General features: G+C 34.4%; 1 protein-coding gene across 1 annotated transcript in view; it reads left to right on the forward strand.

The window, feature by feature from the left end:
- Nucleotides 1-24060, forward strand: part of DACH1 (dachshund family transcription factor 1) — a 435821-nt gene that overhangs the window by 224558 nt on the left and 187203 nt on the right. Inside the window, exon 3 of the mRNA XM_062195305.1 lies at nucleotides 9976-10137. Within this exon, the coding sequence (XP_062051289.1) occupies nucleotides 9976-10137 (162 nt within the window). The remainder of the gene's footprint in view (nucleotides 1-9975; nucleotides 10138-24060) is intronic.

The following is a 24060-nucleotide window of genomic DNA, read 5'->3' on the forward strand; positions in this document are numbered from 1 at the left end:
AGATACAAACACACAGAGCAGGAGAGGGAGAGGGAGAGGGAGAGAGATCCATTTGCTGGATCATCCCTCAAATGCTGGCAATAGCTGGGGCTGGATCTAGGAACTGGGAACCAGGAATGCAATCCAGGTCTCCCATGTGGGTGGCAATAAATCAATCATTTAAGCCCTTTACTGTTGCCTCCCAGGGTCTGCATTACCAGGAAGCTGGTACAGGAGCTGGAGCCAAGTATCAAACCAAGTCACTCTGATGGGGGACACAGAATCTTAACTACTGCACCAAACACCCAGTTCTCTCCCCCAAAGTTCAACTTTTTACAAACAAGTTGACATTGTATTTAATCCCAAGTATAGTAGCTTAAAAATGCCATTGATTATGTTTTATGTTGTTTCTATGAGTCAGTGATCAGAAGGTGAGATATTTAAAAAACTTTCTAGATAATTCCTCGATACTTCAGTTTAGTTGAATGGCATCCTTAATGGTGTTTTCTACCTTTGACTTCACCGTCGTTATAACCTCTTCACTCTGGGAAATTGAAATTTTAAATTAGACAGAAAAAGAGTGTCAAACCTGATGTCTATTTATTAATAATGATCAGTATTATAATGACATCTTTCTTATTGTGTATTTGTTTACACTAGTGGTTTTCTTGTTGTTAAATTAAACATTTGAAAAATTGTGAACAATTGAAAAGCAAAACTGGAATACAGAATGTTTCCATTAATGGATTCAAGGATCAATTTTTCTTTTTTACTGCAAAATACAATATGTCTCAAAGGAAAGAAAAATGAGTCTAAGATAAGTTCACACTGAAAGTCTTCAATGCAACCACATTCACAATTAAGTTACTTATTCTAGCTTATCGTTTGGTTATTTAATCACGGAAGAGTGAGGACAGGCATGTTTCAATCATAATTTTAATTTATTTGGGAAGCATTGAGAAACAAAATAACTGAAAATTAGTGTTAGTTTGTTGGGGAAGAAATGGTACTTAAGTGAAGATACGAGGAAAATAGGGTGAAAAAAATCTAATGATGTTTTCAAGTTGTTATATTGAGCCAAGAGTTCTAAGACTTGGAGTGATTTCAATTGAGTTGTATTTCAAACTCATATGGAAGTTACAGTGTACCTTCAATGGAGTTTTGCAGTCTATAGAAACTGTCAGGAGCAGAAAAGATTACTTCACAGTAATGACTGTTGAATTGAACTATGCTTTTTGATGTTTTACTTTCTGAATTGAATTGTTGGACAAGATTAATTGCACATAGTGAGAGTTTTAAATGAATGACTATGTAAAGCATTAAGTTTCTCTGTATGTCACTTGGGGAAAAAATAGCTGGAAGGTTTAAATGAATAAATGCATTTAATGTACAAAATGCCTGGGCTAATTTTAAAATTCCTTTGCTAACATCTTATTGAAAATAGAAACCCACTTTATTCATCTGTCTTGTTTATATTGCTCTGGTTGAAGTAATTTAATATTCCTGCTTTCCACTAATCTTCTAGTTCAACAGAAGTAAACAATAGGTTTCATAAATTAAAAATACACTCTTCTGAACATGCTTATAAGATTAAAAAAACAAGGCTGTAAACATTTATGACTGAAACAAACTAGATTGTTCAAATACTGCCATGATGTATCATGTATATCAATATGGCACTCATATCAGTTAGAATGCAAACAAGGTTTTAAATGATGTGCCCCTTCATTTCAGCTGGAGAATCCGCTTCACACCATCTGCCTATCAGATGGTTAGGAACCAGGACTGCGTATTAATGCCACATGTTCGATTTTCCTCCTTCTTGTAATGGTTAGATTCATATTGCTAATAGCTGTGCATGAGCACTGTCGATGAAATTTCTGTGACGGTAGAGTGATGAGATATTTATAAGCCGCCTGTCTCCCTGAATAATCAGTAGGAAGAATGCCAGACATAAATAACTTATCAATTCCAGAATATTAATAATAAGTACCATTGGCGATTCTACTGCGTCTTTAAAATTGTATCCTCTAAATCTGAGAAAAGATACATAGACTAATAAAGAATCTATCATATGGAAGGTTTGAATACTTCAACATCTCTTGGATGTAACCAATTTTATTTAACCATTAGCTTTTGGGAAATACATTTTATATGGAATGCAATGTAAATGTAGACAACATATCAAACATTTGGAAGTCATCTTGATGTCTTTGAAACCGAAGATCAAAGATCGAACCTTTCAAGTTAATGAGCAAACAAACAGATCACAGAAAGAATTCGACAGCAATATGTCTGTTTTATTGATATTTATAATCTACAGTTGTAATCTCCTATTTATAACTAAGGGTACTAACTTATTTAAAAAATAGAATTGGAATACTTTTTTTGTTTTTAAAGAGAATAATAAGAATTGTATGATGACATTTGAAGAATTTAAATGATGTTTTATTAAAGTTGAAAGCAGAAGAAAATGCAACCCTTACAAATTAAAAAAAAAAAAAAAAGGTATTCTTAAATGGTAGCAATGCCTGCTTACCTTCCAAAAGATAAATTCATGGATTAGTCTTAGGATATTTTATGTGAAATAGCAAAGACTTTGTATCAGTCTAGCACAAGAGTAGATTTAGTGATTTTATAATAAATTTGATCAACAGAGACAACTAAGTGAAGTGATTTGCTAGAAACATGGTATTTAGATACCCTTTTGTCAAATGGCTACATTCTAATTCTATGTGGCTAAATGCCTTTTGTCATATTTGCATTTTTTTGTTTGTAACTGAACAAAGGCAATACTAAACAAAAGGAGATAATGGATATAATTAGGTACTAGTACTGTATTATTGTCTGCCATTTGCAGTGCACTTAAAATTTGCTCATACTGTTATATATGTTATTTCACCTTAATTCTTCACAACACTCTTGTGAGTCAGAATTGTTATCTCTGTTTTTAGAGATGGGAATTTTTAAGCCAGTAACATTATACAACTTGCTACACTATCCCGAATAGGCTTGATGCATATTGTTCAAAGTCTCTCTGCTTTTTTCCAACCTCCATATTATACTTATTTGTAATAGGATAGTGAGCTTAGATACATAGTAATGTCCATGCCAATCACTTACTCAACAATAACTTTAAAGGAAAGGAACATAAAATAGTAAAAGTAAAATAAATTGAGTACCCAAGGTAAAAGTTTTGATAGTAGCCAATTTAGAAAATAATAGAGAATTTGTTCTGAAAAAGCCAAGCACAATAATACCCAGGGCAGTGAGTTTACATAATAATTCAGGCAATGATATAGAAGCCTGATTCTTAGTTCTGTGTAGAAAACATATTCATTGTGTTAAATTGCAAGTGATGATTGTCTGTCAAGTTCAAATAGGAAAGAAAAAGAAGCACAAATATTTTTGCATCATAGAAGGCATACTAGATACTAACCTAAGTTTGATGCACAGCTCCATTGGTGTTCAGGAAAGGTCTAAGAGTGTGTAATACATGGGAAAGTGCCTTTTTAAAACAAAACATTTTTCAATCTATTATTTTTAGCCATGGAAAATTAATTTTAAGTGCATGTTAAATTTCCCTCTTGTTGGTGATAAAACTGGGTTTAGAATCTTTTGCACTTGATCTGAGCCAAAAGGCCAAGAAGCAACAGAATCTTTTAAAATAAAATTAGGTTATACTACATTTGGTTTCTCAGTTCAGTACATGTTTTTGTCTTGGTGAATGAGATAGCACATATATTCTTTGAGTGAGTGAAAGTAAGTTTAGCATGGTAAAATAGATGGGTAAGTCAGTCCTTAATGTAACAGATCATTTAATCATTCATTTGTTCATTATATATGTTATCTATCTATGAATCTATCATCTCTCTTGATAGATATCATTTTCCTCCAATGGGAAAAAGAAATCTGGGTGGAAAACTTACACAAAAGTGTATTAACCTAGACAGCTCATAGCAAAAGTCTCGGGTGATTGCTGACGTCATAAATAAGAGTGCCAATTGTTAAATCAACAACGGGAGTCACTGGGTACATGCTCCCCACGTAGGATCTCTGTCCTTAATGTGTTTTACTATGAAACATCAAAACACTACTAGTCGAACAGTACCCTATACCTTGTGCGGTTGTGTGAATGCAGCCTGTTGAAATCCTTGCTTAGTATATACTAAGTTGATCTTCAGTATATGAAGGTAATTGAAAATGAAACTCGATAAAGGGAAGGATGGGAGAGGGAGAGGGAGAGGGGAGGGACACGGGAGGGAGGGAGGTTGGGGGGGGGAAGCCACAACAATACAAAAGTTGCACTTTGTAAATTCACATTTATGAAATAAAAAATAAAAACAAGTGTATTATACAATAAATGCTTATTAATCAAGCAGATAACCATTGCAGTGGTTTTCAAAAGTGAGTATGCTTTAAGAATCAAAAAGAGAGCTTGCTAAAATACAAATTCAGGTTATTGTCAACATCTAAGAGGAATGAGCAGCAGAACTAATTGCTTGAAATGCAAAATGGAGATTCCCCTGCTATAGCAGAATAGACTTGATTCTGTGGTTCCAAGGAAGGTTCACCTTCCATTTTTCCTGTGCACTGTTGCTGAATTTGCTGTCTGATGTCACTCTGAGAAACAGTGTTTTGTCTATTTTAGAGGGAAAATTAATTTTTTTAAGTTATTTGTTTATTTGAAAGCTAGAGTTACAGAAAGAGGGAGAGACAGAGAGATTTTCTATCTGTTGCCTCACTACCAAATGGCCACGATGGTGGGAGATGAGCCAGTATGAAGCCAGGAACCAGGAACTTCTAACTTGTCTCCCAGGTGGGTGGCAGGGGCCTAAGCACTTGCGCCATTTTCTGCTTTCCCAGGTGCAGTAACAGGGAGCTGCATTGGAAGTAAAGCAGCCTGGGGACAGGAACTGAATCCCATATACAATGCCAGGATCACAGGTGGTGGCTTATCACAGTGCTCTATAATGCGGCTCTGAAAAAATTGATTTATTTTCTTTGGGAAATTAGAACCAGTGATAATTTGCAGTATAAAGTACTTCAGAATGGGCTAAGGAGTAGTGTATACCAAAAGTCCATGAATCTGAGGCAAGGGGAGACCCATAATAAGCAGGAAAAGGGTGATAACGGATGTTAAAAAGTATGGTAAATGTTAGGAGTTACCAAAATTTATAGACGTGGACAATTGAAGTTACTTGGAAAATGCAGTCATTCTGTTTTTTTGAACTCTTTATGTAGTATAGACCGAAGACTTGAGTTTTTTTTTTTTTTAATTTATTACATTTGTTTTCTTTTTTTTTTTTCTTTCTTTTTCTTTTTTTTTTTTTTAGGCAATCCCATTAAGGTATGACATATACAATGGAACCTTTATGTAAAAAAGGCTAGTGTATGGAAAATAACCTGATTTTATACTAAGGACAGCAAGTTGGAGGGGATTCACGAATTACATCAGGGATTTGAAAGGCCAATAGGAAGTACAGTAAATGTAGATGAGATGAATCTTTTCTGTTTCTCTGCAGCTTTAGGCAAGGTATACTATGAATGAGATTTGCTACTCCTAATATGTTCACATTTCTAATAGTATAAAATAATATTGTAAATGGCTTTTCATTGACAATGTCAAAATAATTACCACATTTCTCCTGTGGTTTTCCAAGTAAGATAGTTTGAAACTGTTTTCTTTCACTGACAGTTTTTGCCAGGTATTATGGTAGATTTTTTTGGAAATATATACTATGAAGATATTTTTGCATTTTTGGTGCTATAATCTAAGTAGACTGCTAGTCTTAATCTCACCTCCTTCAGTAACATCCCCGAAAAAGAGGACTAAGAAATAGTTCAAAGGACCACTTATCTCTACCCACGTGGTATGGGTATAATAGTAAAATCAACCAAAGATAAACCTACAGAAAGTAAGTGCTGTGCCAGAATCTCAGGTTGTATGGCTAAGCTTTTTGCAAGGTTTGAAAGCTCCAGGGCTGATGGTGCTGTGCAGCTGAGGATGGTACACTCACAGCCAGCAGCGGGGATAACACAGGCAGTTGGGTCCCTGACTCTACCCGAGGCATACACTGGGGAAGGTTAGCATGGCTCTTGGGAAGACTCAGCCTTGAGCTCATTCCTGGAATGTTGTGAAGGAAACTCAGCCTCTTCTGCAAGTGCAGTATATAAGCCGTCAATGGAGGGGCTTGGGCGTATCTGGAGTAGGGACTGGAGACTTTCTCTTGAGAATGGAAACATCACATGCAAAGACTAATTGTGTAGTTTACTAGAGGAAGTAAAGAAGGTGTTATCTTTGGAGCACAAAAATTCAAGACAGAGGTGAAGGAGATATTATTCCATACAAACTGTAAGAGAATGGAGCACAATGGACCCAGACAGCCATCTGAAGCATTCAACTTGATCCTAAGCATAGGCCTGGAGTGCTATGATCAGATCTTCATTTTCATGTGGTTATGCAGACTTTTGCATGAGTAATAAAAAAATGGAAGTAGAGAAAGTTGAAGTGGTTAAGAGTTTATACCAGGACCCTTAGGAAGAAAATTAGCTTGTACCTGGTGGAAGGCACTGGAAATGGAGGAGAATAAAAGATGAACACTTGCATGGGGTATGAGAGACAGCAATGGAAATGGAGAATATTGAAGATGGAAGTTGCTGAAGAATTAAAACCGAGCACCTATCAAACAGCTAGATGAGATAGAGGAACTGTTGCATATGTTTCTTCCTTCATGACACTGGACTAACAATAGGATATTAAAAAGCACTTCAGATAAGTTATAGCATGTATATGTGCATGTGTGTTTGACATATGTATATCTTTTGGAATTTGTGACTTGAAAAGGAATTACTATAAATGAGATCTGATTAATAATAACATTATAAAAATTATTTTTTAAAAGTTTAGGCCTTCTTTGGAGTACAGGAAGGAAGGCAGTTGTTTGAATCCTCTACCCCCTCTTCATTTAGGCCCCCAGCCCACACTGCCATCATCCTGGGATTTGAGGAGGATCTATTGCAGTGGCAGACATGCAGGGGGTCAGCCGTTGTCAAGGTGAGGCCCAGGTTCCCTGTGGCAACCACATAAGGGGGACCTGGGCTTCTGCTGGAGGCCTTCTCCCCCTTCATGTGGGGCACTAGTAACAAGAAGCAGTCCTGCCCCTCTCCCACCTTTCCTGCTTCTTCCCACCCCCAAGACTCTGGTTCCATATTTCCTCTGTTTACAAGCTACATCTGGAGATTTGCATTGTTTTTTTTTTTTTAATGTTTTTTTCTTAGCCATCAGTCATCACTGCTGCTGTCAGCACCTCATCGCCTCTGTCTGTTCTGCTGGCATCCCCTCCTCCAGGACCAGGGGTTGGGATGAAGCAGGCTGGGTTACTGATGTGTAGTTCCAGGGAAGATGGGCCCTTGTGCTTTGGGTGCTGTAGCAGAGTGAAGAGAGGGAGACCTGTGTTGATCATGATGAGTGTAAGGGCCACCTTCTCTCACTGTTCCATTAGGGATCAGGTAGCCACTGTAAGTCACAGCCTGGGGCTCACCCTCTTGTTTCATATATATGTATATGTGTATATATATATGCGTATATATACACATATACATATATATTATATATTAGGAATATATATTAGATATGTATATTTGGGAAAATAGCCAAGAGCAAAGACAGTCATGTAAAGATAAGTCTAATTCTTCCAGATCTTCATATCTGTGCCAGTCTACAGATATCCTTCAGGAATCATAGCTAGGCTTGGACTTTACTTGTTGAGGAACTAGAATGTATAGCAAGTCTAGTTTTTGCTAAGTAGTATGTGGAATGCTTAACATAGTTTAAAGTATTAAAGACTTATATTTTCCCTTTGGGATTTAGAATGGTTTTACAGATAAACAATACCCGGAAGATTTGATGGCTTTTATGAGGCCATATCATGTATAATTTTGTTTTATGCTACTTAATTTGATGGATCTATACAAAAATAGTAATCATATATCAAGTTGTAGGTTTACTTATATTATTTGAATAAAATCAACAAGACTTGCTTGCAGCATAAATCAGACAAAGATTTCAGGAATATCATAAACTGGAGATAGGTCAACATCAGGGGACTGAGAGAGGGGATAACTGGGATGTTCCTATTGGTCTCAAAACAAAATCAAGGAAAAGAGATTTTGCTGGGAAACACAAAGAGAATTTTAAGAGAACAGGAAAGAGAATGTTCTGAGACATCTTTGAAGGAAATGAGTAATTGGGGGAGAGAATTCAATCATAGGAAGATGAGAGAATAAGTTCAAATTGTGACTTAAAAGGTAATGAATGTTCAGACCAAACCCAGATGGAGTCTTTGAATTTAGATCAGTGCCTTTTAAGGAGTGGTTTAACAGTTTTCCATGCGAAGATCCCATCTGAACCTCTTGTTGCTTTGGGGTGAAAGTTGAAGGGGCCTTTTTGGTCTGATCTTAAGGAAAAGATGAGGTTGCCTCACCTCTAACAACACAGTAGAGACTTCCACTGACAAAGACTTTCTTAGAATTCCTTGGGCTGTAACTTATTTGCTGTAGTAACTAGAAGGGATGATTAGTGGGGAGGAAAAAGAGGAGAAGGGTGCTCAGTCCCTAATCCACCAGCTGGGAGTGGAAATAAATCACACAGATAAATTCAAACAGGGCTGGAACACTGTAGTTAGAAATACTAAAGCAGCCATGGCACAAAGAATAGGGGGGTGGGGGTGCAGAGGAGATATATAGTGTCTCATACATGGTCTAAGTTTTAGAATTAGGAGAGATGATTCATACATTCCAGTGTCTGTCATTATGCAGAGCAGGGATCGCAGGCTGCAGAGAATTGACTTGGTAAGAGTTTTCATATTTATGGAAGACAAACCATTCCCCTGCTCAAAACATCTGCTGGCTATTTATCTATATAAATATTCTTATATAAAGGCAAAATTGCATGGCTGTTACATTCTGGCCTCAAATTCTATCTCATGACTACTTCTGCCTCCTGGTGTCTGGATGAACAGAGACGAACTGTTCTCCACAAACTTCCTGGTGCCATGGCGAGAAATGTCAACTCCAGATCATACTGTTTTCAATCCTATGCTGTGCTTCTTAAACTGTAAAGTAAGGGCGATGTTAATCAATCATATAGAGCTGTTAAAATGATTAAATCATTGTGTCACCACTTAAATTTAATGAGTAGAAGCAAAGTATTAGCTACTGTATTTTATTTTTCTTGAATGCTAGGAATACCAAACTATTCAGTAAGATGTAGTCCTTGCAACTGAGTAGTTTAAAATGTAATGAGGGAAACAGGCAAACAGACATTACACTGTAGCATAGCATGCACCCTAATAGAAGTATACACGTGCTCCACAGGGAGAGAAGTAGACAAAGCATCTGTGCAGCTGGGAGTAAGACTCCTAAAGAGAGTAGGGTTTTTCTGGAGGATGAGAAGTCAGGGAAGTGCGTCATGGGGCAAGAAGAGTCCAGACAATGGGAATGGCATGGAAGAAAGCTGAGGCAAGGCATGCACTCGTGTGGGTAATGGCGGCATGTTTGATATCAACCAACATGGGACAAGATATGGTGAGGAAGCTGACATAGTAATGAAGCAGGTTTACACTTCACAATGAAAACTATTATAGATGTAGCAAGAAGTCAGAATTTTCCCTTCTTTCTGGGCTCTAGGGATTTTAAACAGGGAATGACATGGTCAGGTTACTTTCCTTGAAAAACAATATTGGTTGTACTTTCACTACTGTCCTTTAAGTATGAATTATGTTTCTGCTAATATCTAATTTGAGAGTTTGAAGAGCACATTACTCCTTGTATCGATGTAGTTTCTTTAGTTGGAAATGAATATATGTTATCAGAGCATTATGGAAAAGAATCAGATTTTCTAATATATGTTTTTATGTGTATTATATAAAGTACATGGACTATTTCATGAAAAATAAAATTTATATTACCTCATTTTTAATTTATTCTTTTAAGGTCTGACAGCAGCAGCTGCAGCAGCTGCCGCCGCTACCAATGCAGCTATTGCCGAAGCAATGAAGGTGAAAAAAATCAAATTAGAAGCTATGAGCAACTATCATGCCAGTAATAACCAACATGGAGCAGATTCTGAAAATGGGGACATGAATTCAAGTGTCGGTAAGTTTTATGTTCACCGAAACTTCTTGTAATCACTCTGCTACAGAATTGTTTACTTTTCAATCAAAAACTTTGGTCATTTAGTTTGAAATAAGTGTACATTTCTAAAATAATATTTTGTATCTCCAACAACATGCACTCTACATAAATTATTAGTGACATTTTTTATTATAAGATCAACTTTGTGACTGAAGCTTCTATTGTAAGTTTTGAATTAACATCTCATTGCATAAATGTTTGAATAAATAGGAAAACATATTGAGTATATGTAAGAGAAAATATGTACAAATGAAATCCTATACTTTATTTTTGTATTTTGTTAATGCATTTGTTATCAAGTAACAAATTAACTACCATTAGCAGCAAAACATATATAGTGGTATGTAGTATATATCATATATCTATGAGAAACACTTTCTAAGACCTCCAGTGGTTCCCTAAAATTATATCTATATTTTATGCTATACATATATACCTGTGATAAAGTTTAATTTATAAGTTATACATGATAAGAGATTAACAAAAAAAACCTAATAATGAATGGAACAATTATAATAAAATACTAAAGCAAAAGTTATTTAAATTCCTTTTCTGGAATTTGCCATTCCGTATTTTTGGATCTTGGTTGACTGCAGATCACTCAAACTGTGGAAAGTGAACCCATGGCTAAAGTAGGAGTACTGCAAACTGTGCAAACAGTGAAATGTAAGAATTATGCTGCTGATTAGTTATTTTTATTCATAATCATTGTCAATGTGTCTCTCATTTTAAAAACAACTACATGGAGAGAGATGAAAAGTTAATTGTCACAGTCAAATCAAATGGAATAGTTTTACAATGAAATATATCCATTTCAGCAATTTATTTTTTCAAGCAGAACTTCAAATGTGGATTCATTTTTGTATTAAATCTATAGATGCTGCTGTGGTAAAACATTTTATTCTACTTCTACCCTGTATTGTTCCTGCTTAACATGCAGAAACTATTCAATAAGAGAAATTTGGACACTGTATGATATGTGGATGAGATTATATTTGACATATGCTCATGGAGGAAACAGTAATTCTCTTTCCCATGTGGCAAGTTAGCAGATTATTTGTTACGTTAATCAGTAGTTCGCTACTTTCAATTCATTAAGACATAGTTAAGGGTATACAAAGGAAAACTATGGATTGTAGTAATAATCATTTTCACAATAACTCTCTGAAAACATATGGTTGACATGAATTGTAGAGTGGAAAGTAAGTTTTAGATACATATGTAAAGCACAAAATATCACTGTTTCAATGATGCTAAAGGACAGCTTTTAATGATGGGGGGAGGCACATAGAAGATTTCAGCTGAACTACATAAACAGAACTAAAAAGACCTGGCAGCAAAGGCCTGAACCAAGAGTCCATGGTGGTGGCAGTTCCTGGAAGGTCGCAGTAACAGGGGGGAGAGCCCAGAGAGATGACTGTAAAACTGAAAGAACCTACGAGAGGCTTAGCACTTGCCTTTGTGAATTCTTCTCTGGAGAAACAGTGAAGCCAGAGAATTGTTTATATCATGGTTTGCATGGGTAAATTTAGAGTTTTAAAAGTTAATACACTTTTGAAATAAAATGAAAGAATTACAGTTCTGCTTTCAGAACTATTAAGTATATGCTTCTTTAAATGAAAACCTTTTACTTTGGCTCAAGGGCGAAATTGAACACTTGTTAAAACCAAGCAGTTAGCTATTATAAATCACAGTTGTCATTCAAAACCTAGTCTGGATTTTTTCAAAATTTTAACAGAGTAGGTCTCCACTACAGACTGTTCTTGGTGGTTGATGTTGTGGTGGAGTATTCCTAAAATAGCCAAGTTAACAACATTTAAAGAAAAATATGTGTAAACATGGTACCTCTGTATTTTCCTGAGCAGTGAAGCCGAAGTAGGCTGTGGGGAAACCAGCGACCAGAAAAAAGAAGTCTCTTAACTAAGCATTGGTGTACATTTAATTTTCAATACCATATAGAAGTCTTTGTTTAGTGACCAAATTATAGATTACTTCAATTATTGTATAATGGCTTAAAAAAGAAACAACTAGAATTCCTTTTATCAGTTTGAACCAGGAGTAGAAATTTACTTTAATGTTCCTAGAAGGATTAGTATTAAAGAAAATGACGTCATTGTCATTTTCACCCTATTCTCACATACTGATATCCTCTGAAAGTTGGCTATTTATAGCACTGTCTTTCATGAGGACCTCCACTCACTCATGAATCTAGAAAGCAGGGAACGTGAGTTTGGGGAGTCCTGGGTAGGTTGGGGAGGCTGCAGAGTGGTGTGGAAGATGGAAGGCTGAGCTTGTATCAATTAAAGCAGCTGATGAATTGAGCAGCTTCTATGGCCCCAGTATTCCGTGGTTCTGAGGACAAAGCATGCCTCTTGGTAAGTATTCAATAATTCCTTGTTCTGTGATTTTAAAAGTTATGTAAACTTTCTGAACCTAACATTGCACACGTGGAAGACAGCACAAATCATAGTATCTACGTCACAAGAACTAAAATGTTTGTCAAGTGTTTATCACATTATTGATTGCAGTGTCTGTTTACCACATTGTTTGTTCATTGGTCAAGTTAATCGTAGTTTTGGTATTGCTTTTGCTCTTACTGTTTACATAAACTTTCCCTCCTGAAAATGCCTTCTTCCTCTTTTTACTGCCATCAACTGCTTCCTCCACTGATTTCCTGCCCCTTCTGGTAGGTATTACTTGTTAAAATGCACTTCTGTGTGTAATTTGGGGGGCAGCTGTTCCATCATTTTAATTTTGTTGTAGGTTCAATTTTAGTTCAGTCTAAAAATACAAAAGTTATCACAATACAGGCATCCAATCTGGTAAACAGGCAGTCATAACAGGGTTGCTGGGTTCTCCAGGAGGATTAGGTATCATTCAGTAGTTAGAAAGTGGTATTGAAGCATATGGCTTCCTAAAGGAATCCCAAGAATCTCCAGGGTCTGTATTTTAGAACACGAACTTACCACTCTCATCAAGCTGTTAGTTGGCTCTTTGAAGTAGTAAAACCCTTAAGAGAGGCGATACTTAAATGATAGAATGTTGCTGCTCACTTTTGTCCAAATGTCAGTGACATTTCTGAAGTCAAATCCGTATTCTTTTTTTTCCTCCTGTTCTTTCTAGCTCACTAGTACTGTTAAACATTTTAGGTTTTTCTTTACAGGTGCACTATTTTTTTTTGTTTTGCTTTTGTTTTTCACTTTGATTGTAAGTAAATCCCAATAGCCCATGAGAACAGATTTTGTTTTCGTGTGGTTTGCCTCAATGTGAATTGGTGAACTGATAGGAAAATTTTAGTATAGATGACCCTTTCAGTTCATAATATGAATCTTAAAAACCAGCCACTAAATTCGTTGGAAGAAACCTTTGCCATTGAGAAATAATTATTTTATACTTCATTTTACGTGGTAACCTTGAGCTTACATCTTCCCAACAGAGTGATCACTTTGGGAAGAAGTGAGGACCTCAGGATAAGTCTGAGAGAAGCAGCAGTTTGCTGAGTAAAATATATGACCATGTCGCCATTCTCCCTCATCCACAATCAATTGGATTCTTTTAGTTTAATATTTACTTGCTAAGATGAGATGCTAGTCTGCATGGTGATAAACAGTCTGCTCCTGGCATCTGAAGGTGACCTGTCAGTTCATATGGACAAATCTCCTGCTTACTGAAATGTACAAAATAAATCATTAAAGCAGGCAGGTGCTCATTCCCAGATTTAAATCACCATAGATTTATGATTTGAATTAATGCTTCATTTGGCCATAGAAATAGATGCTGAGACAAATGATATGCACTGGTTGGGGTTTCCATACTGTAGCCATCCTGATATTGATTACTGAGATGTCTTTGCAATCTCTTGTTTATATCAAGTACTATCTTGTGACAGGTTGGCTGATATGAGCTACATAGCAGATAAGAAGGAAAAATGTCCTGGTTTCTTTTTAGTGGCAACACTATCCACAACATACAGGCCAGATAAATTGCTATTTTTTTGCTGTAAGGACTGATCTGCATAACCAGCTTAAAAAATGCTGCTTGGAAATTGGAACTGGGATATTGAAAAGACAGAATTTAAAACCGGTGAACCCAAGGTCAATTTGATAATATCTATAGCTGTGTTTTTATCTGTTTATCCTTTTTTGTCATTATGCATACTTTTGAGGATACTAAATTAATCACAGTCATTTTAATCTAAATAAAGGAAACTTAATTTTACTTCTAGTTTCTAAATATTACATAAATATTGACATAGTGAGCATCTCTTAATAGTTTCTATGTTATTTAACTATGTGCTAAACCTAGTATCTTACTCCCCTCACTAATGACAACAAAGGAAATAAGTCTTTAAAGGTAAATACATTAAATATTATTCCCAAGCGCAAAATTTTGTGAACTACAATTTACCAAGAGGCAGGAAAAGACTGTATTTTTACTTCTGTTAACATTTAATTTAAGGAAAACACTATGTACACAGTTTAAAAAATACTCAGAGGATTTAAGAGGGACCTTTGCCACTAGCTAATATCTGAGTCATAGAGCTGGTAAACAGTTATCAACAATAGTAGATTGCTTGCTTAGTAGGAAATGAGTTCATATCTATTCAAAATGTGATCTCAAAACAGATGTCCCAAGAAAATCTCATTGTTTAAACTATAGTTGTAACCCCCAAACTGCTGTTATTTCTTTAAGGAAGTGATCTTAAGACTTCAGTATTTTCTCTTTTTGAACACTGTGGAATACAGGCAAATATATACTATTTAGTGACCTACAAACAGAAGCATGGTTCACATGCCCCAAATAAATGATTCTTTTTTTATTTTGCCAAACTTGGAATAGTTACAAAGATGTAAAAGTTTCGAGTTTGGATTTGAGATTAATAGCCATATTCTTTGGTTGTATTCTTTAGTCCTCAATTTTCCTGTCTCCTAATCAACAAAGCAAAACAAACATATATATGAAAACAACAACAGGCAGACAGGGAGATAAAATTGTCTTTGCCTGCTGACCATCTCCTTATCCTTTTTTTTTTTTTTAAAGGAATTTCTGCAGAAATAGAATACATTGGAGTCATTTCCTTTCTTCTAACACACGTGTCCATTTGGAAGGAAAAAATTAATTTTATGATTTCAGGAAAAAGTCTTGGAGACCTTGAGAAAGCAAATAAAAGGAAACTGAGAATGCAGGCCACCAAGCAGAGCTCTGCAGTTGCACACTGGATTCTCTGCCTTGGCAATGTTAATGAACCTCAAATCCTTCCTATAATTAGATGAGGGAATTGCTTATATTTTCAAACAGATGATGCTGCTATAATGAAACGATTGACAGGGAATTTAAGAGTGTCTACAGTAGTCATTTGGTTTCTGTTATAAAAAAAAAAGTTTAAAAAGAAGATTGGCTTTAGACATAGGTCCTGAGAGAGGTAGTAATTTACATAGCATGCTATGACAGGTGTCTTTGTATAGTAAAGAAATAAAATGGAAGACTAGAGAAATGATGGGCAGGTATAGCAATTTTTTGGGGAGGGGGTGTCCTATGCTTATTCTGCTTAGGTTTTTTAAAAGGGGCCGAGACTCAAGAGATGGATCCGGATTGAGTGCACAGCTGTAACTGCTGATGAGCTAATTGCTCCTTATCTCTCAGCCCCATTCATCTTCATTTTTTACCAATTACTGAGAATTATCTGTGTTCTCAGTTGGATATGAGAGTTAATCCTTTTTGGTTAAGCTGGCAGTACTGTGAGCAGATTCCAAATCGGAGGGTGAAAAAGCCAAAGCAAGCTTGCTCTAAAAATGTCTCCAGTTCAATTACAGTATCACTGATTCATAAGAAATTTGCTATTGTTTAACAGATGAAATATGGAAAGTATTTTTAACTTTAATGTTCCTCTGCCTAACAATGATTTTTAACATCCTTCTTCCTGCCTAATGAGTAAAATTTAACATTATTAACAGCCAGGGTCTTGTAAACATGGAAACATACATTAACCTGAAAGTCCAAAAAGATTCTGGCACATGAAGTGAGAAATTTTTGAGTTGATACCTGTCAATTTATATATAAACACTTTGAATTGATGCTTTTGCTCTTTGTGGCTTCACATATGATATGGGAAGTATATCTAAATATAAACCTTTTTACAAATGTCACATTAGTGGAACTTTAATGGAAGACCACATAAGCATCTCTTAAAAGTGTAGCAACTGCCATGGTTTGTAATTCAATTGATTGTGAATAGGCCATATGGTTTACATCATTCTCTATGCAAAAGATGTCTTCATATCCTGACATTTACACAAAGTTGCTTACCCTAACATTAAAAAGCAAACAAAAATTACAAAACTATTCTTTTATCAGATAGAATGCATTTATAAATATTTAATATTTCTGGTACTTTTTCATCATGGAATACTTTAGGTATGGTATTCTAATGGAGAAATCTAAAGAATAAGGAGCTAATTTAACATCAACTTATCAAAAATCATTGTGCAAAATCTGAACATCTTTTAACCTGCAAAAAATAGTCCACAAACCCAGGTGGGGAAGCAGACAAAAAATATATCAGAAGATTTAGCTTCTAGTAATATTGCAGCAAATAGAGAAGTCAACTACTTACAGAAGTTTCATAACTGTTGAACTTTCTTATTTAGAAACTAAATAGCTTGATACTTGATTTCTCTCTTGCTCTGAAATTCTTCGGTTTTTGAAACTTCAGTAAAAGAAAAAGACAAAGGCATTTTTACAGTGATTTCTATGTTTCAATCTTAATTATTTATATAAAAAAGCCAGTGATCAAAAATCAAGCTATAAGAAAATGCAGAAGGATGCCTTTCACTTTCCAGAAAATCATGAAAAAGAGCTTGATCAAATATTTGGTTAATATATATGCCTTTAAAAAAAGAATCTAATTGTAAACTCTAGTTTTAAAAGATCCATAATACTTCCACACATTTCAGAATTAATGCAACATTTTTTCACTTTAAAATATTTGAACATATATTCCTAAATGCATTCCAGTATGTTAATGAAATCATTGGAGTGTGAGTATTAACATGTTAGTTTCCTATATGAACTCTTAAATTTATTTTATAATGCAAATAAGCAGAATGCTGAGAATAATTTCATTTTTTATGCAGTTGTTCCATTTCATTTGTTTCATCTTGATCTGTATGGACAGTTGGACAATATAATTAGTAAATATTATGCTATGTTTTTGTTTTTGTTTCGACATTGTTTACTGTAACTAATTATTGGATAATGAAGTAACCTTGATAATTCAAGCATATCATATTAAGAAATATAAATTAAAATATTTTATTTAACTCTGTGTCTTTGTGTAATCATAAAACATATGGAAAGCCCTGGAAATGATGATTATCAAGCTACACCAACATGCTATAATGTATTGTGAGCTTCAGAAACACAGTGAGAGCAGTATTTATATATAAAGTAATCCCAGGTCATATGCAATTTTTTCAACTTTTATGTGATTCATTAATGTGATCACTTGTGTTTTATTTGCATTATATTTTAAATTCATATTATTGAATATGTATGATTTAAATAAATCTCATCTATATTTTACATACATTATAATGTTTGCAGAGATATGTTTTCACGTATCTCATTGTGTCCTCATATTAGAAAAGAGACTGAGACCTCACTAGGATATTCATGGCCCAACATTATTGTGGGAGTGCACACCCAAGTCTATAGCTCTGAGCCAATGCACCTGTCACCAGACCTAGTGTTTCACCTTGGTGTGACTGTGATCTTTATCTAAATTGTCCAAATATTTCAAAAGTGTACAAGGTCATTTGTATGAATCATGGCATGCCAAATTGAATATAAAATAGTATAACTAAATGATAATAAGTAAATAATATGGTAGTTGACATAAATGTCTGAAAACGTCAATTCACTTAAGATGAAATAAGGTGACATACATAGTTCTGCATTCTTTTCATGCTCAACCTCCCCAAAATGAACCCATATAATTTGGAAGATAGGAAAGAATGGGGGATTTAAATATGGTTTTCTTTAACAGCAGGTTGTAATGGAAACACAGACCCTTACATTCAATGCTGAGAGAATTACCAATTTGATAATGATTAGGAATGTTGTTATTAAAACAGTATGTGCAGTTCATTTTCAACAGTTTTGAATTAGAGTCTGCACTAATGAAACGGATACGGTTTCCTTCACAAAGGGCAGATCTGTTAGTTAATATCGCTGCAGCAGTGCCTCGCAGACCATGCCTTTAGCTCTATTTGTATTTCACAGCATGATAAGCAAAGAGTGTTGATTTTCAAGGATCCTGCTGATGAAAGGTAATGGCATTATTACATCTTTATCTCAAAAGCAGAACTGAGTGGTAAATGATTTTTTTTTCTGTGTTGCACAAAGGTTTCTTGGTTAGAAAGCCTTTTTATTTCTTTATATCGTTTTAGTCTTGGAAATGATATGTTATTATTTAATGTCTGCACAGCAAGCTTGAAAGCACCTAATAGCGAATGGATTGGAAGTGAAGTACCTCCTGTTCACAGATATGGATCTTCTCAGTCACACGCTGTACCAGCTGTCATCCCAGCCATACTGCTGTGATTTAATTAGTCTGTTTATGTCCTTTCTAATAATATTTCCATCTCTATGAAAGGGCAAATGCGACAGGGACTTTTTCTCTTTTTGGTTCTGCAGACTGAAGAATGTGGCCTACATCTGATATGTGGTGAAGCAGGGATAGGATCACCATTCCTGTCACTTCAAGCTGTTGATAAATTGTTCAGCCAAGAAGTGTACTTACTTCCTTGGGGTCATGTGTAGGCTGACAGTAAGAATCTTTACAGGGATAAAGAACAGAGAAGGGAGATATATACATATAGGTAGATAAACATATATAAGTGTTTTAAAGTTAGAACACTATAAGAAAATTTGACCTCTGCATTTTTAATCAATTCTGTGCATGCTTTTATGGCATATATTTAAGTCTTTCCATTGATTAGCTTTATGTAAAACTGGACCATTACAAGAATTCTTAGAAAGATTTTCCATTCTTCTAAGTGAAAATTTTAAAAGTAAATAATTCATATAGTATTTTAACTGGCTACTGGCCACAGATTAGAACATTTGGGGAGGATTTTCAATTTTATAGAAGATATTACATTTAGGATACGAAGGACCACAACAACTTACAAAACATTTAATAACCATATTTTTTACTTAATCTTTTCCAGGAGGCATATTTTACTTAAAAGAATAGCTTATGGCTTGACAACTAAATTAAACACACACAAAATTATAAGTATGCATAAATTAATAAGTGAATTTAAAAGTATACTAGAATACTTCAGAAAGTCCTAGGAAAGTAGAATTAAAATTTATTTTGGTGCAGAAATTTTTTAAATTCATTATTAAAGTTTATAAAAATTCATTTTATAAAGAAACTATGCAAAGATTTCAAAATATTTACTCCAAAATACATTTATCTTTTAATTCCAATTCTATCCGTTTTTAAAAGACTCCTCATATGAAATAATTTAATATTATGAGGTTCTTAATTTGTACTAGGCTTTATATATTTTAGCCTAATTGAAAACTTAGTAATCTTAAAAACATTCTTGCTTCTGGCTTTGGATTCTATAACCGTATAATGTTTGAGACACACAGACAAATTTAACAGAATAGAGAAGGAAAGAGAAAGAGAGAAACAGACTGGTTTCTAAAAATGAACTTAATGCTTTTTATTTCACTCACATTTGTTTTTGGGAAAAATTCTAAATAAATATAATCCAGCTTAGGTATTTTAGTCTGCTTTTTGGAAATAGACTTTTTTCTTCATCTTTCTGTAATTTAAGTGCTTGAAATTGTTGTGCTACAAAGTTTTCTGGATCATCTTGCTTTAGATTTTGGTTTTCAATATCTCCTTTTTCTTGGCTTACATTTTCATACCCCAAATACATTTTTGGAGAGGGGCTTACTAAAACAGGATCTATCAGATAATGGTTATATGAGTCCAAATTTTATCTTTACAAATATCAAAGTTAAAAATGCTCATCATATCAATATGACCAAATTTTTATATAAATACATTCTTTAGCACTCTAAATTTTGCTTCCTAGAGTTTCTCATTTTAATGCACACAGGCACATATTTCATTTTTTCTTGTTCTTTCATATGTCTGCCTACCACTGTCCAAACCTGTGCTAACATTAAGAGAACTTGCTTCTATTTCATGGTGTTGTAGGATATTTTAAAACAAACATATAAAAAAGAACATTGAAATTAAAGCATTTCTTGTTTCTATTAGTATACAATGGTATCTTTTTCACTCCTTTATGTTTATTTATTTTCTCTGTTATATATGACCTTAGCAATAAATATCTAGACATGCACACACAGACACACTCTCGAATCCCATTTAGGTTTCTAAGAATTTCTCATTAGCTTGTTATAAGTATAAATTGAATTTACCTGTATATTTATTTTGGAAAACTATGGACGTATTTATTTGGCTTTCTTTCCACTGAAGTGTAATATCACTGTTTCTCCACACTTCCTATAATGTCTAACCTAAACGTTGATGATTAAGTCATCTTGACATGAACCATTTTGATGCTTTGAAAAAACTCACCATGAAGCATTTGATGGTATTTTTTATTAATTGGATAAATGAATTGTGAGATGTGTGATTGCATGATGATGTCCTCATTTAGTTGTTGCTTTTTGCTTTTACTAATCTCTGTCATATTGGATTTATAAATGGAACAGAGTGACCTTTGAAACTGTGATGGAAATGAAGAGATAAACACAACTTGAAAGGACAAACCAATTAATATCAATGTGTTTGTTACACATAGATGAGGAATTTTAATCCTTTGCTCTCTATAGTAAATTTGTGGTTCATTTGTTGAGCAAGGCAGCACACTTTCTGAGAGTTACAGTTTTCATTCTTACTTTTCCTAAAATGCATAATTTTATATGGCATCAGTATGTAGGTAAGTGGTATATTCAAGTTGTTTCTAGTGTGTAAAAAATTGTCTACACTCCCCTTAAAAGGTTTGACAGAATTCCCTTTTCATAGAAACCAGTTAGCTATATATTCACACATATAGAAACATATGTGCATATAAGGTATTTGTTTATATTACACATTTTAAAAATAAACATTAATATTAAAAGAAACATATTTACTGTTTATAATAAATTCCCAAATAGAATTCTGTTTTGTACATTTAGACTCATACCTAATCCTCTGCTATTGTATATAGAAAACTTTCAAAAATCCTGAATCAGGAATTATAAACAAAGCAGATATTATTTTAATATTGACATGTAAAGTGAAAATTTTTTTCTCAAAATCAAAATATAACCTGAGTATTCTTTTAAAATAAAATATAACCCACCATTTATATCTCCTTCTTAGTCATGTTGTCTCCCTTTGCCTTCCACATTTTTTACCTGAGTTTATTTTCTTAAACCTAAACCAATTCTGCTGTAGTGTTAATTTTAGTTCACTTGTACATTCTATTCCCTTTAATAGCTTAATTATAGAATATAATCAATTTAATATCCAGGTTGTGAAATATTGCCATTGTTACACAACCAGGAAAAATAATACAAGCTTGACATTTTAAAACACTTGCATTGAAAGACTTTCACTTCTAATTGATTTTTAAAAGAGTTCCCTGGAAAGAGGAGCTCAGAAATGTTTATTACGGTTTTGGCAACATTCCAAAATGTTTACCACAAAGTGTAACTCAGCAGTTTCTGAGTTCTATCAACTAAGAAAGATGTGTCCCATAACTGGCTTAATTCATGTTGATATTGAACCGTCCATATAGACTCAATATCTCTAAAGATATAAATTCTCATAACGATTACTTCAAAATAAGTAGATACTTCACTTTTGTCAATCACACAGAAATTCTTAACATGGAGGTTATGGACTAGCAAAAATGTTATGTTTTTCTTCTCCTCTCTCATTTTCATCCTAATGGCCTTCAAAACTTTGTTTAGTAAACCTGACAAAATGAAGATTGTAATTTAGATATATTAATACCACAGTCCCCTAATGGTTGAAGGTAGTGATGATAAACTTCGTCAGGCAGCTAAAAATGTAATGTATGTGACACCTATTCTTTTAACAAGTAAGCTGACCAACATGCAAGGAGCATTGACCACAGCAATTATTTTAAAATGCTATTGCTAAGTATTTCAGGAAAAATTGTACCATTGACTAGTTGTTTGTCAGTTCCTGTACTATTTTTATTGATTACTTTTGAATATATAGTCCTATGATTAATGAGGAACCTACTTGCTGTGAGTGAAAAGAGATCAATGTACACGGAAAATAAATATACAAGGCTTATTTGGGTCTCTCCTTTGTATAATAGTAATTTTGTGGTAGTGGTTCTTAGAAATGGATTCATAGTGTAGTTGAAAACTTTACATCCATTTTATTCTTCTGGGTGTTTTGCTATTCTGTGTAATTTTTCTCAAGTGTGATTCAATTGAATAATGTGTTATTTCAAAGTACGATCATCCAGAATGAATCATTTATTTATAAATGTTTCTTTTGAAAAAGAAGACTGTAGTATGATTATATAACATCTACTTATTCCCTCAAGAGACTGGAGTCATTTGTGGTTTGAAATTTCTGTATCATAAACTCATGCAGTGCAGGCAATATTACATTTAGTCAATAAACAGAAATTCTCATTAGTTGTGTATAAATCACTAATGTTGAGAAATAAAGGTGATTAAAGCAAGGAATAAAAAGAAATGAGTGGATAAAAGCAGGTAAGGAAGTCTTCCCATAGACAATATTATCTGATTTGTCAAAATAATCCATTACCTAGCCAGCGTCGTGGCTCACTAGGCTAATCCTCTGCCTGCGGCACCGGCACTCCAGGTTCTAGTCCCAGTTGGGGCACCGGTTCTGTCCTGGTTGCTCCTCTTCCAGTCCAGCTCTTTGCTGTGGCCCGGGAAGGCAGTGGAGGATGGCCCAATTGCTTGGGCCCTGCACCCACATGGGAGACCAGGAGGAAGCACCTGGCTCCTGGGTTCGGATTAGCGCAGTGCGCCGGCCTCAGCGGCTATTTAGGGAGTGAACCAACGGAAGGAAGACCTTTCTCTCTGTCTCTCTCTCTCACTGTCTAACTCTGCCTGTCAAAGAAAAAAGAAAAAAAAAATCCATTACCCAATGCAAGTTCCTTTTGAGAAACAAATTTGCATGAAAATGTCCCTCAATTCTAAATTTATTCCTGATGTTCTCTCAGTTTGACCCTAAAATTGTATTAGGGACAAACATTTAAATGCCATCTCTCCCTCTCTCTCTCTTTTTCTCTCTCTATATATACATGCCAACTTTTTTACTATTCACAACTGAAATACCTTATCCCTTCCTCATTTCAATAAAAATATAACAAACAATAATTTCGCATACAGTATAGTTATCATTTTATTTTATTAAAGCCACAAATAGACTAAGTACAGTCAAATCTGACCCAATTCCATGATGTACACATACCTAATTCTCCTGTCTCCCACTTTCCATCATCTACCAATTTCCTTTTCAGTTAATCTTGACTGCATAAAACTTTGTTAGTACTCTAAAATATTTGCTGCTATCCCTCAGACCAAATCTTTGAGAGGGGAAAGGAGGGAATGAGAAAACTTGTGACTGGGCATAAAACATGGATCCCTTTTCACTGCTGTCAGAACATTTTGGCTTTTTACTTAACCTCTGAGTTTGCTTATCTATAACAAAAGTATAGTACTTTAATTGATTTCATAATGCTTTTTAGGGATTATTTGGGTTCTTGGACCACTAAGAACCCATTGTAAGCACTATGCTAAAATGTCTTAAGTAGAAAATAAATGTCAAAT

The sequence above is a fragment of the Lepus europaeus genome, chromosome 6 (assembly GCF_033115175.1).
Source record: "Lepus europaeus isolate LE1 chromosome 6, mLepTim1.pri, whole genome shotgun sequence".
Classification (NCBI taxonomy): Eukaryota; Metazoa; Chordata; class Mammalia; order Lagomorpha; family Leporidae; genus Lepus; species Lepus europaeus.